This window comes from Anguilla rostrata, chromosome 3 (genome assembly GCF_018555375.3).
Source record: "Anguilla rostrata isolate EN2019 chromosome 3, ASM1855537v3, whole genome shotgun sequence".
NCBI classification, from domain to species: Eukaryota; Metazoa; Chordata; class Actinopteri; order Anguilliformes; family Anguillidae; genus Anguilla; species Anguilla rostrata.
This window is the reverse complement of record NC_057935.1, coordinates 14,290,493-14,304,312: the sequence shown is the minus strand read 5'-3', so window position 1 is coordinate 14,304,312 and position 13,820 is coordinate 14,290,493. Positions and strand designations below refer to the sequence as shown.

The 13,820-nt window shown below is 47.1% G+C and overlaps 2 protein-coding genes across 13 annotated transcripts in view; one reads left to right on the top strand and one right to left on the bottom strand.

Annotated features, from left to right (window-relative positions):
- Positions 1 to 1,162, top strand: part of n4bp3 (NEDD4 binding protein 3) — a 34,230-nt gene extending 33,068 nt beyond the window's left edge. For 7 of the 12 annotated variants that reach the window (XM_064326408.1, XM_064326401.1, XM_064326403.1 and 4 more), the window contains one exon: positions 25 to 1,162. The gene's annotated coding sequence lies outside the window, so the exon portion shown is untranslated. Of the gene's footprint in view, positions 1 to 18 lie in introns of all 12 variants that reach the window. The other 5 variants (XM_064326407.1, XM_064326405.1, XM_064326404.1 and 2 more) reach the window with 1 other exon arrangement.
- Positions 1,163 to 3,856: 2,694 nt separating this feature from the next.
- rmnd5b (required for meiotic nuclear division 5 homolog B) lies at positions 3,857 to 12,793 on the bottom strand. Its single transcript, XM_064326390.1, has 10 exons — positions 12,639 to 12,793; positions 11,946 to 12,126; positions 10,369 to 10,511; positions 9,740 to 9,877; positions 8,956 to 9,056; positions 8,538 to 8,704; positions 7,946 to 8,111; positions 7,467 to 7,569; positions 6,993 to 7,147; positions 3,857 to 6,581 (listed from the first exon to the last, which is right to left on the bottom strand). Exons 2-10 carry the CDS (start codon positions 12,082 to 12,084, stop codon positions 6,518 to 6,520), a joined length of 1,176 nt encoding a protein of 391 aa, XP_064182460.1. The 5' UTR covers positions 12,085 to 12,126; positions 12,639 to 12,793; the 3' UTR covers positions 3,857 to 6,517.
- Between the last annotated feature and the right edge of the window lie 1,027 nt (positions 12,794 to 13,820).

Sequence of the window (13,820 nt, the reverse complement as noted above, 5' to 3'; positions counted from 1 at the left end):
AGTGAGTGATGCAGGGAGGTGTAGGGTGTAGTGAGTGAGTGATGCAGGGAGGGTGTAGTGAACGAGAGATGCAGGGAGTGTGTAGGGTGTACTGGGGGGACACAGGGAGTGCATAGGGCACAGTAAAGGGCACACGGGGAAAGCGTAGAGCTTGGTGATGGTGGCACAAGTAGGGCATAGCGAGGGCACAAAGCGTGGGCATCAGAGTGGCACATAGGTAGAAAGCATCGACCCAGGCTGCTTAATGTCCTGATTGACCCTGCAGTCCGTAGAGTAATTATACTGTGACTACTGAAAACAATCCTACAAGTGTATCATATGTTCATTAATCCAATATTTCGATTGATAAGTATTTATACATTTGTGTACAGGAAACGGATTTATTCCTTTCGTTTCTGCCTTTATTTGAATATTATTATTTTTTATACGTGTGTTTTGGGGTTAAATTTTCCGCAGGTTTTCCGGATGGGGAACTTCTGCAAAGGGAGTTTTTCTTCTGCTGGATTCGGTGTCTTTAGCAGCCTCTTTCTCCTTTTCGTTGCTCCCGTTGTGAAATGGCCCCTCATTAATAATTGAAGGTATTTGGTGTGGAATGCACTTTGCATATGCTCTGTGGATCTCTACACAATCATACACACACACACACACACACATTCACACATACACCGACCCACACACACACATACACACACACGCACACACACCGACCCACACACACACACACACACACACACACACTCACTCACAAACACATTAGCATCTGTAAAGGAGTCTTTTCCCTGATCCACTTTCCTGGGGGTCGGAGCTGTTCTGTCTGCGGGCCGTGAAGGAGCTGAACGACACAGAGGACACTCTCGAACCTGGAACTCGTACCGAAAACGAACCTTTGTCAGCCTCGGGGAGGGGGGCCTGACCGCATACGGTGACTGCGGCCGGAGTGGGTGGTGTTCGCCCTCTTCAGTGGAGGCGGAAGGGCGGACGAACGAATTAACAAAATGAATGAGTGAGTAAACGAATGCATGGCCAGGCTACCGCAAGGTATTTACGCTGAGCTGAAAGCCACTTCTTCCTGGACCTGGACTCCATTCTTTGGTCGCATGTATGAACACGAAACCGCGCTATTGTGACAATCTACAAAGAAATAAATTAACCGACAAAACAAGCTTATGTAATTTTCACTGTGTTTTTTTGTTGTTGACTGTATTGAAAAGTTAATGTGGCACTCGCACAGTCTACACACCTTTCCGCTGCTCGGCTATTTTCCCTCCTGTTTTGGAATTCCCCTATTTTGAAATCTGCAATGTTTTTACATCACGGCTGTGCCACCCACTCACGTAAGACTCTTATGTGCAATCCAGTAACTAAATTATCTCCCACAGTCCAGGGTGACCTGATATTTCCTTTTGGCGTGGTGGAGAAGAAGCTACAGAGAAGGCTGACCGAAGAGATAAAACAAACACTAAACACAAAGTGAAATGGCACTAAACTGCCATAACCCCGCTGCTCTAGTTGGTAACAGTGAACACCATGGCCTGCCTATACAAACACTACACTCACAGTTAAGCACTGAGTCATTGATATTCAGAGCCAGGCAAAGTTGCCAAATCTCACATCTTTATTTTGCTCGCCATATTCCTGGTCATGTGACAGCCTGTGCTCAGTTTCACAAACACACCTAGGTGTGTAGCCACAGGTGTTGTAATTCAGTAAGTCAACAGTAATTTGTGGGGTTTTTTCACCACATTTTAACAATGATATGTTGTGACCTGCGAAATCCCTCTCTATCACAGTGAGTTCGGTGTGATTAAAGGGGCCGGGTCTCTCTCTGTTGGCCACACCCTCCATAAAGGGATGAAAAAAGCTGGTTTTACAAGTGATTCTGTTCAATGAGCTTGACTGAAATCACTGCCTCATCCACATCCTGTGCCTGACTGACCGAACCTACCTGACATCAGTGCCTGGTCTGTAGTGTGTTTTTGGAGTAACAGCTACGAGTGGATTCTCTTTAAATGACAAGTTGACTCCTGTGAGCCTGGCATTCCTCTTCCTGGGCGCTTGTTGGAGGCTCCTCCCACTTTCCTCCTTGCATACCTCTGCTCCATGTTTGGACTCTGCAGGTCAGAGGTCATCCCTTTGTGAAAACAGAGGAGGGCCTTTATGTGCTCAAGGAACAGGTGTTTCCATGGAAACTGGAAAAGGTAGACCCAGAGGGAGTGCCCAGTCCAATATTTAAAGGGAGCTGCCGAGATTCTTGCAGATCAGTAATCATTTTAAAGGAAAAACACCATTTTCACCAACATAAAGAACAAGATTCTGCTTTCATATAATTGCATCTCTTGGTCCAGTAAAAACATCATCAGGAATCCCTAAGAAGTGTTTACAAATTTTGCCAGCAGCTGAAGAGAATGAGTATATATTGCACATGACCCAGGTCTGGCACACACTGATAAAGAGTTCCAGCACAGCAGGCAGGAATGGGTCAGAGACTGGGCTGGGTTAAGGTGATCAGGGGCAGGGGTAAAATCTGAGTGCTTGAATGTGCGCTGCTGAGGGCGAGAGCAACTGGCTCCTTGAGCTAAATAAATGAGGCTCTGCTGTAGCCAGCGGAGCCTTGAGCACTGGCCAGCGGGAGTTTGAAGGAGGACTGCAGCCTCTGTGTTTCAGCCTGCACACACCCTCCCACCCACCCATAAAAAAAGATTCAAATGCAGCTTGTCCTGTCCCTAGGTGGGGTGTACACACTGTGTACAGCTGACCGCAACTTCTGTAGCTCTCTCTGGTCTTCTCTTCCTCCTCCGTTCTGTTTGGGTGGGATTCAGCTGCTGTGGAAAACTCTGCAGTGCTGCATTTACCCAGGCCCTAAATCTGGGAACCCCCCTCCTCTCCCCTCCCCTCCCCTCCCTGCCCCACCCTCCTCTGCTTCGCTCCACAAGAAAACAGCAATCCCAGAGCTGCTTAACTCTAAATTATGCGATGACTCGAGGTTATGCATTGTTCTGTCTTTTTAATACTTACCCTGAAATAAGGAAACAAAAAATCCCTGCAGGTTGTGTACACAGGCATTAATCTGCCAAGAGGAGAGCTGCCTAACAGAGCCATCCAATAAATCTAACCTGTGGAGGAGTGAGCAGAGTCATGGATAGCTGCTCCACTCCCAGGCGCCTGGGATGCTAGTTTGGCTGGAGCATCTCAAAGCTCAGCCGGTCATTAAATAAAACATGAAACCTTACAGAAAAAAAGCTATAAATAAAAATCGTATCAATGGACTTGGGTGTCCTGACACCTCAGGCTCTTCAGATCTTCCTAGGAATAGCCTGGTTTTGGTATGCAGCCATTATGGTGTCTAGTGTCTCAAGGTGTATACAAAAACTCACTTATCCTGTTTGTTGCACGCAATCGCTGAAACATGCTTAACAATACCGTGCAGATTCACACGTTAGGAATAAAATGCAATTGCTTCTCGTGTGTGTTTTTGGAACTTCACATGACTGCATATGAATATATTCCATATTACAAATAACATCAGATACATGTCTAATAAAGTACATATGATCGCGGTTCCCAGGCTGAAACCAATGCTACACTGCCCTCTAGTGACATAATAAATAATTACATTAGTACATGGTTTATGAAGACCTGAGACCTTGGTGAACTCGTGATCTGCAAAATGATTGTTTTCTCAACCAAATTCAAATTTATGAGTTTTCAGTAAAGGTACAGAATACAGAATGAATCATACAAACAAAACACCTGCACATACTTTAAGGTGGTCCTTTCATTTTCACCCACAGTAAATGTGGGATAATTATGCTAAAAGTTCATTACAGCAAGTCTTCGGTAAAATGAAGACACTTCCTTTTGAAGTACAAAGTTTTATTTTAAGATGCAGGTGTAAAATGAAACTTACTGTACTATTAAAGGATACATTATTTACAATAAAAATTGCATCAACATAACTGTTAGCGGGAAAATGCAAGTTTGTTCTGTAGAGCTGGTATAGATGCTCAGCGAAGAACTGGCAGGCCAGAGAGGTAACTGCCAGGTGAGCACATGGTGCTGTAATAACAGATTGTCTAACAAAGTAATATGCCCAAAAATAAAATCAGCCAACACAGGAAACACAGGAGAACACACACCCATTCCATTCTCTCACACACTTGTACACACACACGCACACACTGAACTACCACCCCTACAACTCCCTTAATGTTACTTGGAAAAGCAAGCTGTGAGTTCCTGCTCTTCTAAAGACAAGAAGGTATGACCCTCATGCACACAGAGGGCCTGGAGCTTTCCCATTGGCCCCTTCTTGCTGTGATGTCACAATGCCGTAATGCCCTTTTGAAATAAGAAGGCCCAGTACGTGTGGGTGGGGTTACAGATTATGTGAGGGATACCTTATGGATGGACACATCGACTGTACCTTGTGGGCGGGGTGTAAACTCCAAATTATGTGCACAATCACACTGACAGTCACTCCCCCTCTTTGCACCACTCATAGCCACAAGCAACACAGTACTTGCTTCAACTATGTCAAACTACAAAAAAAAACAAACAAAAAAAAACGCTCTAGCTGTCTAGAGATGATAGCAAGGCTCCGCCCCTCCAGCCTCTCTCTCATTGGCTGCTGCTGGAACTTGAGCCTCATGCAGCTTTATAATGAGCGACATTCGAGTCTGCAGCACCTGCAGCACAGGGCAGGGGTGATCCTCTGGAACACGCAGTTGGGAAAAATGTTCTCACAGTTTTCATATCAAAGTCCTTATACAGTAAGACTGACTGCGCACCGGGAGATAGGGGTAAAAAGCATTCACCTTTCCAAAGGATCATGTCCTACTTTTTCTTGAACGACTCGACTTCCCACAACACCATGCAAAATGTTGTGCGCATCCAAGCCCATGGAAAAAACTGCCCTGAGACAAACTAAACATATTTGAAAGCACACCGCCTGGAACCGGGGAGGAGCACAAGCAGAAACACATTAAAATAAGCCCGGGGCAGACTGTGCCAAAAAAACAGAAAACAATAAAACCAAATCACAGCAACAGCGAACCAGAGACGAGGTGAGGGGGGGGGGGGGGGATCTGGGAGAAACACGAGAGAAACACATGAGAAAACAGCGAGACACCTGAGAGCTAATTCCATTCAAGCACTACCAATGCTACAAGCTGAGCGCTGCTCGTCCTGACCACCACACCGCCAAAGGGAGGGCGACGCCCGCAGTTTGGACACACCCACTGAGTGAGGCCGACGCCCACTCAGTGGAAAACTGGGCGGGGGCAGTACGGAGGGCAGGCAGGGGTTCACGCATCTTCCTGCACCTAGAGGATCCGTAAATCTCATCTCTACAACGACGATATAAACGCGTATGGTCTTCCTCTTTCTTGCCGTAATGAACACTAAACTTTCTACCGATCTGACAGCATTATATTTGTCTTATCTTTCACAAAAGTACAAAAGATTAAACACAGATTCAGTTGCACTGAAAACTGAAAATACAGCACATTTAACAGTAGTACATTTTCCTTTTGAAATACTTGTTCAAAACACACACGCGCGCACGCACACCCATGCACAAGCACACGCACACGCACGCGCACACGCACGCAAAGAGAACAAGAAACATCGCTTCCAAAACCCCACAACTCACAACTGGTCAATAACTTCATTGATCCCAAAAACCCTCAAGTTTCCTAAAAAAAAACAGCTCGCAAGTCCTCCTCATGCCTGTAACCACGGCAACGCACCCGTGGTCATTTCCGACAGGGAAGTCGTATTGAAAAATGAATGAGGAAGCGGGCCTTCATGTTGGTGTGTACGCATGCTTGCGCATACATGTATATGCGGTGTGTACGTGTTTTACGCGTGCATATGCATGTGTGCATGCATGCATGTACGTATGTGCCGGTATTATATAGTCATTTCATTGTTCATTTTTATGAGAGCTTGTTTTTAAACTACCTCACCACGAAGCATAGAATTATTATACCTATCAATATAACTTATATGTGGATATACCGTGGCGGAATGGGCCACTCTCTTAATAACTGATAGATGTAGATTAACTCCATATATAGAACATTTACCATGTTTACATATCGCCCGTTATCCAGCAGCAAGTCCCTGGACAGGCAAGTTTCGGCACCCACTCAAACTCTCAGCAAACTCTCGCCAGACAGGGAGGGTGCAGACAGGGAGCTCTGGAGGCTAAGTGACCTCTGATATTAAAGTTAAAAGAAAGAAAAAAAAAAAAAGAAAAAAAAAAAGAGATAATTTTCTTTTTTAAAAAGCCCGCGGTGGCGGACGGGGGCGGGCCACGTTTAACGGAGGTCTCGTATGAGGTACGCGTATCGACCTGGTCTACGGATGACGCCGCTATCGTTAATCGCTAACGGTCTCTGTAAACTACCGGCCAGGCTTCGGCCTCGGCTCAGAAAAAGGAGGGCGGGGCCTTGAACGCGGGGGCGGGGCGGAGCGGGAAGGGGGCGCTCCGCTTCCTGTCTTCCCGAAAACGGCGTCAAAAGAAGATCTGCTTGGCGTCTGACGGGTCCTGCTCCATGGGACAGTACGGACACTTCAGCCTGCCCAACGGAGAGAGAAAATGGTAGAAACATATGAGAGAGAGACAGGAGGAGAAGAGAGAGAAAGAAGAGGGGGGGAGAGAGAGGGGGGGGGGAAGAGAAAGAGAGGGGGGAGGGAGGGAGGGAGAGAGAGAGAGAGAGAGAAAATGCTGTATACTTTCTTTCAATAAGGCATCTGGAATTTGTATTAAAGAGACAGTCGAGTGGGCACTCAGTGGTAGTTTGCTTTTGAATGTTCAGGTTTTATATACCATGGTGATGTAGGTCAACAAGTTACTTAACTGACTTTTCTCATTTACTGATGCTTCTGGGGTGAGGGACAGGGAGGGGAGAGGGAGGGAGGGAGAGAGGGAAAGACAGAGTGGGGGGGAGGGGGGCTAAGAGACAGAAGAGAGGCCCGCGCTGACTCACTTCCCCGCGTTGGTGAGCTTGTTGAGGGCGTCGCGGGAGATGACGTGGCCGCAGATCAGCTTCATGGGCGGGTTGCTTTCGGAGGTCTGCTGCCGCAGGATGGGGCAGGCGAACACCGAGTGGTACCAGCACTTCTTTCCCAGGTCAATCTCAATCTGAGGACCGGGTCAGAGGTCAGGGGTCAGGGGGTCATTCACAAAAATAGGCCAATCACCTCCCAGGGAACTCTATTACCATTTCATTACTGTCATTCTTGCCACACTGAGTCAATATATTGGTATGCCGGCACCACGTGAAACGCTGACAGTATTTCACATTCTGTACCTGAAGGAGACGTACAGCACTGTAAATCCCAATAGGAAGGATGTCCTCTTTCAACACTGTCCTGGAATCTAAAGAGTACAGTGGCCCACGGACCTCTGTCCAGAGAGGAAGTGATCTCACAGTATCTCTGTAAAAAGTTAAACATCTCACCGGTAGCTCATCTTTGTGCGTCCAGACTCCACTGCACTGTCTCTGTTCAATCACCTGCTTAATATTCATGAGCACAGGCAGGGCCATGCATCCAGATGCAAAGCTGAGAGACACACAGAAAAGGAACACGAGAGAGAATGACCATCCGACATCTACATGGGATATGGCATAAAGTCAAGTCAACTATTTTATTACAATCTAACCTGCAATTGTATGTATGGAGGCATCTGAAACCGTACAGTATGTGTGTTTCTACGAACGTACACTGTGTGTGTATATGTGTGAGAATTGGTATGTTTGGTACGTGTGTGCCAAAAGCCACATATGTACTTGTGTGTGCATACGTGTGTGTCCCAAATAAATAATTATAATCTGTGTCTCTTGGCTGTCAATATGTATGCATGTATGAATCTGAGAGTGTGAATGTCTGAGCTGGGTGTGCTTTGAGCACGTGCAGACAGGGGGCGCTGTGCTCTAACCTCACGCTGAGGGGCGACTCCACGGACAGGCCCAGGAGGGAGCAGGCGTCGCGGGTGAAGATGCTGCAGATCTCCGCCCACTGGTTGGTCTCCAGGAGACTGCGGTAGGGCGACTTCTCGATGCCGTGCCGCAGGTACACCAGACTGCCCATGAGGATCTGTATGTCTAAAACCACCAAACGGGTTCAGCCTTAGCTTTACAAAAAAAAAAATCTTTTTAAAAAGCATGTTTTTACATTTTCACTTTTTTTTTCCGAACAGTAAAGTTTTTTTCGAACGTTTTCGTTTCCAAGCCCGAAATAATCTGTTTGGTTTAAGTCCCGTATTTTAGAGTAAATCAACTGTGCCAGCAGCCCACAGCAAACAGCTAAATGAGAGCCTCAGCACCGCGTCTGCATGCAGAACAGCAGGCGGAGAGGACGCAGAGCGCGGCAGGCAGCTCACCTCTCTGGTGCTGGGAGGCGAAGGGCTGGAAGTGGCGGGCATACTGCAGCGCCTCCAGCTGGTGGGTTAGGGTTAGGGTTTGGGCTGGGGGTGGGCTAGGGGAATAGCAGCCGGAGGGGAGGTGTGTGTGGCATGGGGGGCAGCTCACCTCTCTGGTGCTGGGAGGCGAAGGGCTGGAAGTGGCGGGCGTACTGCAGCGCCTCCAGCTGGTTGGCCATGCCGCCGTTCAGCAGGCTGATGAAGTAAAGCCGGTGCAGCTTGAACTCCAGAGTGCTGTTCAGGTCCAGCAGCCTCTGCCGATTCGCTACGGCCCACCTGGACACGCACACGCACACACACACGCACGCAAACACACACAAGCACGCACACACGCACACACGCACACACGCACACACACACATTAAGAGGACAGGTCAGGCACAGAGATTGGTAAATGTGAAGCACACAGGTGAATGAGAATCATAGAGACAAATAAAGGTGAAGCACAGAGACAGGTACAGAAGACACACAGACTCAGATAAAGGTAAAACACAGACAGTGGTAAAAGGTAAAGCAGAGTTCCATACTCCAGCGCTGGTCTGAGGTCCTGCATTCTCAGAGCCTCCAGAATTCGATTCAGCTCCAAGAACGGCTGCTTCAGGCTCATATCAATCACCACCCCCGATTCCTGCCAGATACAACACCCCCGTTACTCTCCACCCACAGCCAGAGACAACACTCCGTTCCTGCATCAGCTCAGTCCAGTTACAAACCACTTCCAGGTCACAAGTACTTTACACAGAGCAAATGCACTTTATATGCTTCAGTCCTTGTTAATCAACAGGAGAAAGTTCAATGAGCCCGAGGTGTGACAGGAGAAGGTTCAATAAACCTGAGATGTGACAGAGGAACATTCAAAAGCCCTGAGCTGTGACACAGGACAGTGCAGTGAGCCTGAGCTGTGACACAGGTCAGTGCAGTGAGCCTGAGTGTGTGACACAGGACAGTGCAGTGAGCCTGAGTGTGTGACACAGGACAGTTCAGTGAGCCTGAGCTGTGACACAGGACAGTTCAGTGAGCCTGAGCTGTGACACAGGACAGTGCAGTGAGCCTGAGCTGTGACACAGGACAGTGCAGTGAGCCTGAGCTGTGACACAGGACAGTGCAGTGAGCCTGAGCTGTGACACAGGACAGTTCAGTGAGCCTGAGCCTAAGCTGTGACACAGGACAGTGCAGTGAGCCTGAGCTGTGACACAGGACAGTTCAGTGAGCCTGAGCCTAAGCTGTGACACAGGACAGTGCAGTGAGCCTGAGAGCATGACAGGAGACGGTCCACTGAGCCCGAGGTCTGATGGGAGATCGGGGACACACCTGGCACAGGTCCTCGGCCACGCTGAGCATGCCCTGGCGGTACAGGTGCTCCACAATGGTCTCGCTCAGGTACTTCTGCCTCTCCGGGGAGTCCCACACCGTCTCGGCCACCACGGCGCTCACCTCTGCATCAAAGTTCTGAGCGCAACACAGCAAGCACACCTCACAATGAACAATCACCTCTAGAGTTAACAGGGCACTTTTCAGGTTTGAATTTAAATAAAAACAGCCGTTTCATACAATGTTCAGCAACAAATGTACAGTAAATTAGTGAAGCAGAAAATAAGAAATAAATCTATGACGTAGACCTAATTTTCTTGACAAAGTGAAGTGAATATGCTGGTATACAAATATATACCTAGGTGGCCAAAATCCTGGGCTATGAGTTTTTGCTACTTGGTAGCCCAAAGGACTAAATCCTGACAGTGTCTCTGCTACTGTATGTTACAATGTAAATATGCAAGCTACTAAATTAGGTTGCGCTAGCCAGTGATTGACAGTACATACTACTACATAGTAGCTTGCACCACCAGGGGATTGATGAATCCTCACTGGCTCTTCAGCAGAATGAGAGCCAGGGTTGGCCTGTGCATTGCAGAGGGGGGCGGAGCCTGTCCAGCATTACCCACCCGGTCAATGGCCTTGCCAACTTTCGAGACGCTGCCGTGGATGTCCTTGTGGCGGGATGCCAACATCTGCACTGTGTCTTTGATATTCTTACAGCACTGCGCCATGGATTGTGACAGCACAGAGAGGTCTGCATCCTGCACACCTGCCAGAGGGAGAGGGAGAGAGAGAGAGGGAGGGGGGAGGGGGGAGGGTGAAAGAGAATGGGTGAGAGAGAGAGAGGTGGAGGGAGAGGGGGGGAGTGAGAGAAAGGCGGAGGGAGAGAGCGAGAGAGAGAGAGAATGGAGGGAGAGCGTGAGAGAGAGAGCGAGAGACAGAATAAAAATATTAACATTATTTCCCCCAACATCCAAATTATAAGTGTCATTGAAAAACTGTCAATGATATTAGGAGAAGGGCCTGCAGCCAGATATGTAGCCACATGCCACAGGATGAGGGTCATAAAGAGAACACTCTCTGCATCAAATATGTACATTCAACTAATTTATTTAGCCTATTTATGCAAGAGGCAGAGATTGAGCTGGGGTTAAAATCAGCCCCCACCCCCCAAACAGTACTGCACTGTACAACCACCCACACACCCCATGTAACCCTTCCCGAAAATCCATAAATAAACACGAGTCACCCTGCCCTTTATGAGCAAGCAACAGCAGGACCGCTCAACAGCAGGACCATTTCTCACAGAGCGGAGCTCCGACCGAGCATTAAGAAAACACTCCATCTGAAAACGGGCTCGCTTTTCGAGCTTTCCCACAATTCTCAAACAAAACAAAAAATAAAAATACACACGTACACACAGTCTGCACATATTTGTTAATGCCATGTCTCTCCATCCATAGATTTCAGCCATGAAGGGGAAATAAACTTCATACTCGACAAGGCGAGGAGGAAAAACAGAAACATAACTCAAACGGCAGGCCTAAACCCTAGTGAACAAGAACACACACAAACCGAAACCACTGGGCACCAGGGACGACTTATTTCAACATAGTACAACCACTCATCCACTGGTTCCCAATTCCTATACAGTGAAAACATGATAAGCTGAAGCTGAGGAGATACTGTATCTCCCAGGCATTTACGTACTATCCACAGAAAGACTTTCTGCTGACCCGAATTACTCAAATGATAAAAGAAAAATCTAGATTGCGCCTATGTTCTGGAAGAGCTATTCTGGCAATAAACAGCTTCTCACTTTCCTGACTGGAATATACAAAAACACGAGGTAAACACAAAATAAAGACATCACTTCTTTTTCATTCCCAAAACCAAATCAGCCTGAAAAGGTAAGTCAGTGGTTCAGTTTCAGTCAAGAACTGAAGGTCTGCTGTCCCATCGAGCAAGGCACTTAAACCGAATGTTTTCTGTAAAATATGAGGCTGTATGAACGGACTGGCTGTTAAAAAAAAGTGCTTTTAAAAAGTAAGCTATTCAAGTCACCACGGATACGAGCATACAGAAGGTAAACAGTTGGGGTAAAACACTCTTTGTGCTGGCCTCCTGGAAGGTGACCAGTTGAGAAGAACCCCTCTAAGTCCAGACCTTACTGAAGGAGAAAAGCCCTCTGTGCAGGCCTTACCGAAGGTGACCAGCTGTCCTCGTAGTTCGCAGACGTATCGCAGCAGCTCGTCCAGGCTTTCCTCCGACAGGTGTCCGTACATGACGAACCTGTGGAGCACCTTCTCCAACTCTCGCTCCACGCACGCGCACTGCTCCATCGCACCGGAATGAGCTACCACACCACACGGCACTACGACCACCTGAGGGGCCAGAGAGAGAGAGAGAGAGAGAGAGAGTTTGTGAGAGGGTCATACGTAGCACACACACGCCAGCTAGACTGAGGCTTTATGAACCTCATAAGGGGTGGAGCTATAATGCTCTACTGTTGCTACAACACAAAGTATGCACATACACAAAATCCTCCAGTGTTGTTAGGCCTACCCTACTGTTCAAATTGTCATTAAATCCTCTAATTGTAACAGCAAAAAATGTTCATATTATCTTGCCAGGACTACAAAATGTGCTGGCCTGGCCTTCTGACTTACCAATAACATGCCAGATATCTTAGTGCAATTATGCATTACAACGGTCAACAATTGATAGTTCTCACACAAATACTACAGCAGGCACTGAATAATCTGACGTGTAAAGGGTACATGCATAAAACTTATCAAGGGGTCAACATACGTTCTATTATAATGGGTAAAACTACCTGTGGAACTGGCCCCGCTGTACTTAGTTTAATAAGTGCGGTTTTACGTGGTGAACTCACCTTGACCCCTCTTCTGTCTGGCCACTGCTTCTGCTCCGTGCCTGCACCGCTGGACCAATTGCGCACATGTGGACACAGCCAATCAGAGCTGAACAGCCCTTAATGTCCGGGCATTGCAAACCCTGTTACAAAAGAGGAGAAGAAAAGACTTTATTGAGCACTGGTACTGATTTCACAAAATTAAGCGAGTCTTACCTAGAGATACTGGGTTCAGACTTGGTTACACAGTGTGTTATTGAAAACTATACAGTATGTACTGTGGGTGTATTTGTTGACTAAATAAACATGCTGAAAAAAAAAAACTCAAGGTTTAAAGGAACACTGCTGTACATTTCTGCCAGGACCAGGAGACCCCACAGGGCCATGGTCTACAGGGCTGAACAGACAGTGAGAATCTATGCCTTTGCAAGAGTAGGAGAGTTACACCCACGACATAATATACACCGAGCACAATGGGCCATTTACACGTCACACACTCCCAAACTCTCCGCCCATCACGTAATCTGGTTGAATGCAGTTTTTTTTCTTTTCTCCATAAAACTGCCTCCTAAATGGTCCTGTGTCTGATAAACCAAGGGAACGGTTATTTAAAGAGTAGTCGCAAGTCTCTAAAGGCTGTGAAATGTTGCAGCTTATGTTATGCCAACACACTGGGCCTGATTTACGAAGGCCTTGGTTGTGTTATTAGCTTTGCGTGTGCTAAAGGTCTCAGTAACTAATTCCCACTATGTACTATAATACAATACTTCTCAACTTCCGTACTGAAATGAAAAAGCCAAGCCTAAAACCTAAATTTTAAGATTAAAATCTCCATTCACATGATTCAACTGGTCCCCAATGCTCCGTTTAAGGCTTTAAGGGTAACCCTTCAAGCCCTACGTGGCCGCTTCATCGAGCAAATTACACAAGTAAGGGTTTTACGGAAAATAGAAAAATACCGGGGAAACAGCGACAATTTATTTACAATGGCTCGTTCGCCTGGCTTTCATTATAACGCATAGCTAAATTGCATCGTTCAACAACACGGATACGGTATTGGCATTAACTGCGGCAGGTCGAACAGCACCTGGACCAGCTGAACAGTTCAAACTGAGGTGACCGAAGCGAAGCCACATAGATCTACACGATTGTAACCATTCATAAGTAACCAAAGAGCAACATACAATCATTAGAAATACTAAA

What these genes read in the sequence shown, in the direction of transcription:
- rmnd5b (XM_064326390.1), bottom strand. Translation starts at nt 12,084, where the DNA reads ATGGAGCAGTGCGCGTGCGTGGAGCGAGAGTTGGAGAAGGTGCTCCAC. An exon ending in TTGGCAAGGCCATTGACCGG is followed by an intron (nt 9,878 to 10,368) that starts GTGGGTAATGCT and finishes TGTTGCGCTCAG; the next exon opens with AACTTTGATGCAGAGGTGAG. An exon ending in CGCACAAAGATGAGCTACCG is followed by an intron (nt 7,148 to 7,466) that starts GTGAGATGTTTA and finishes CCCGGTCCTCAG; the next exon opens with ATTGAGATTGACCTGGGAAA.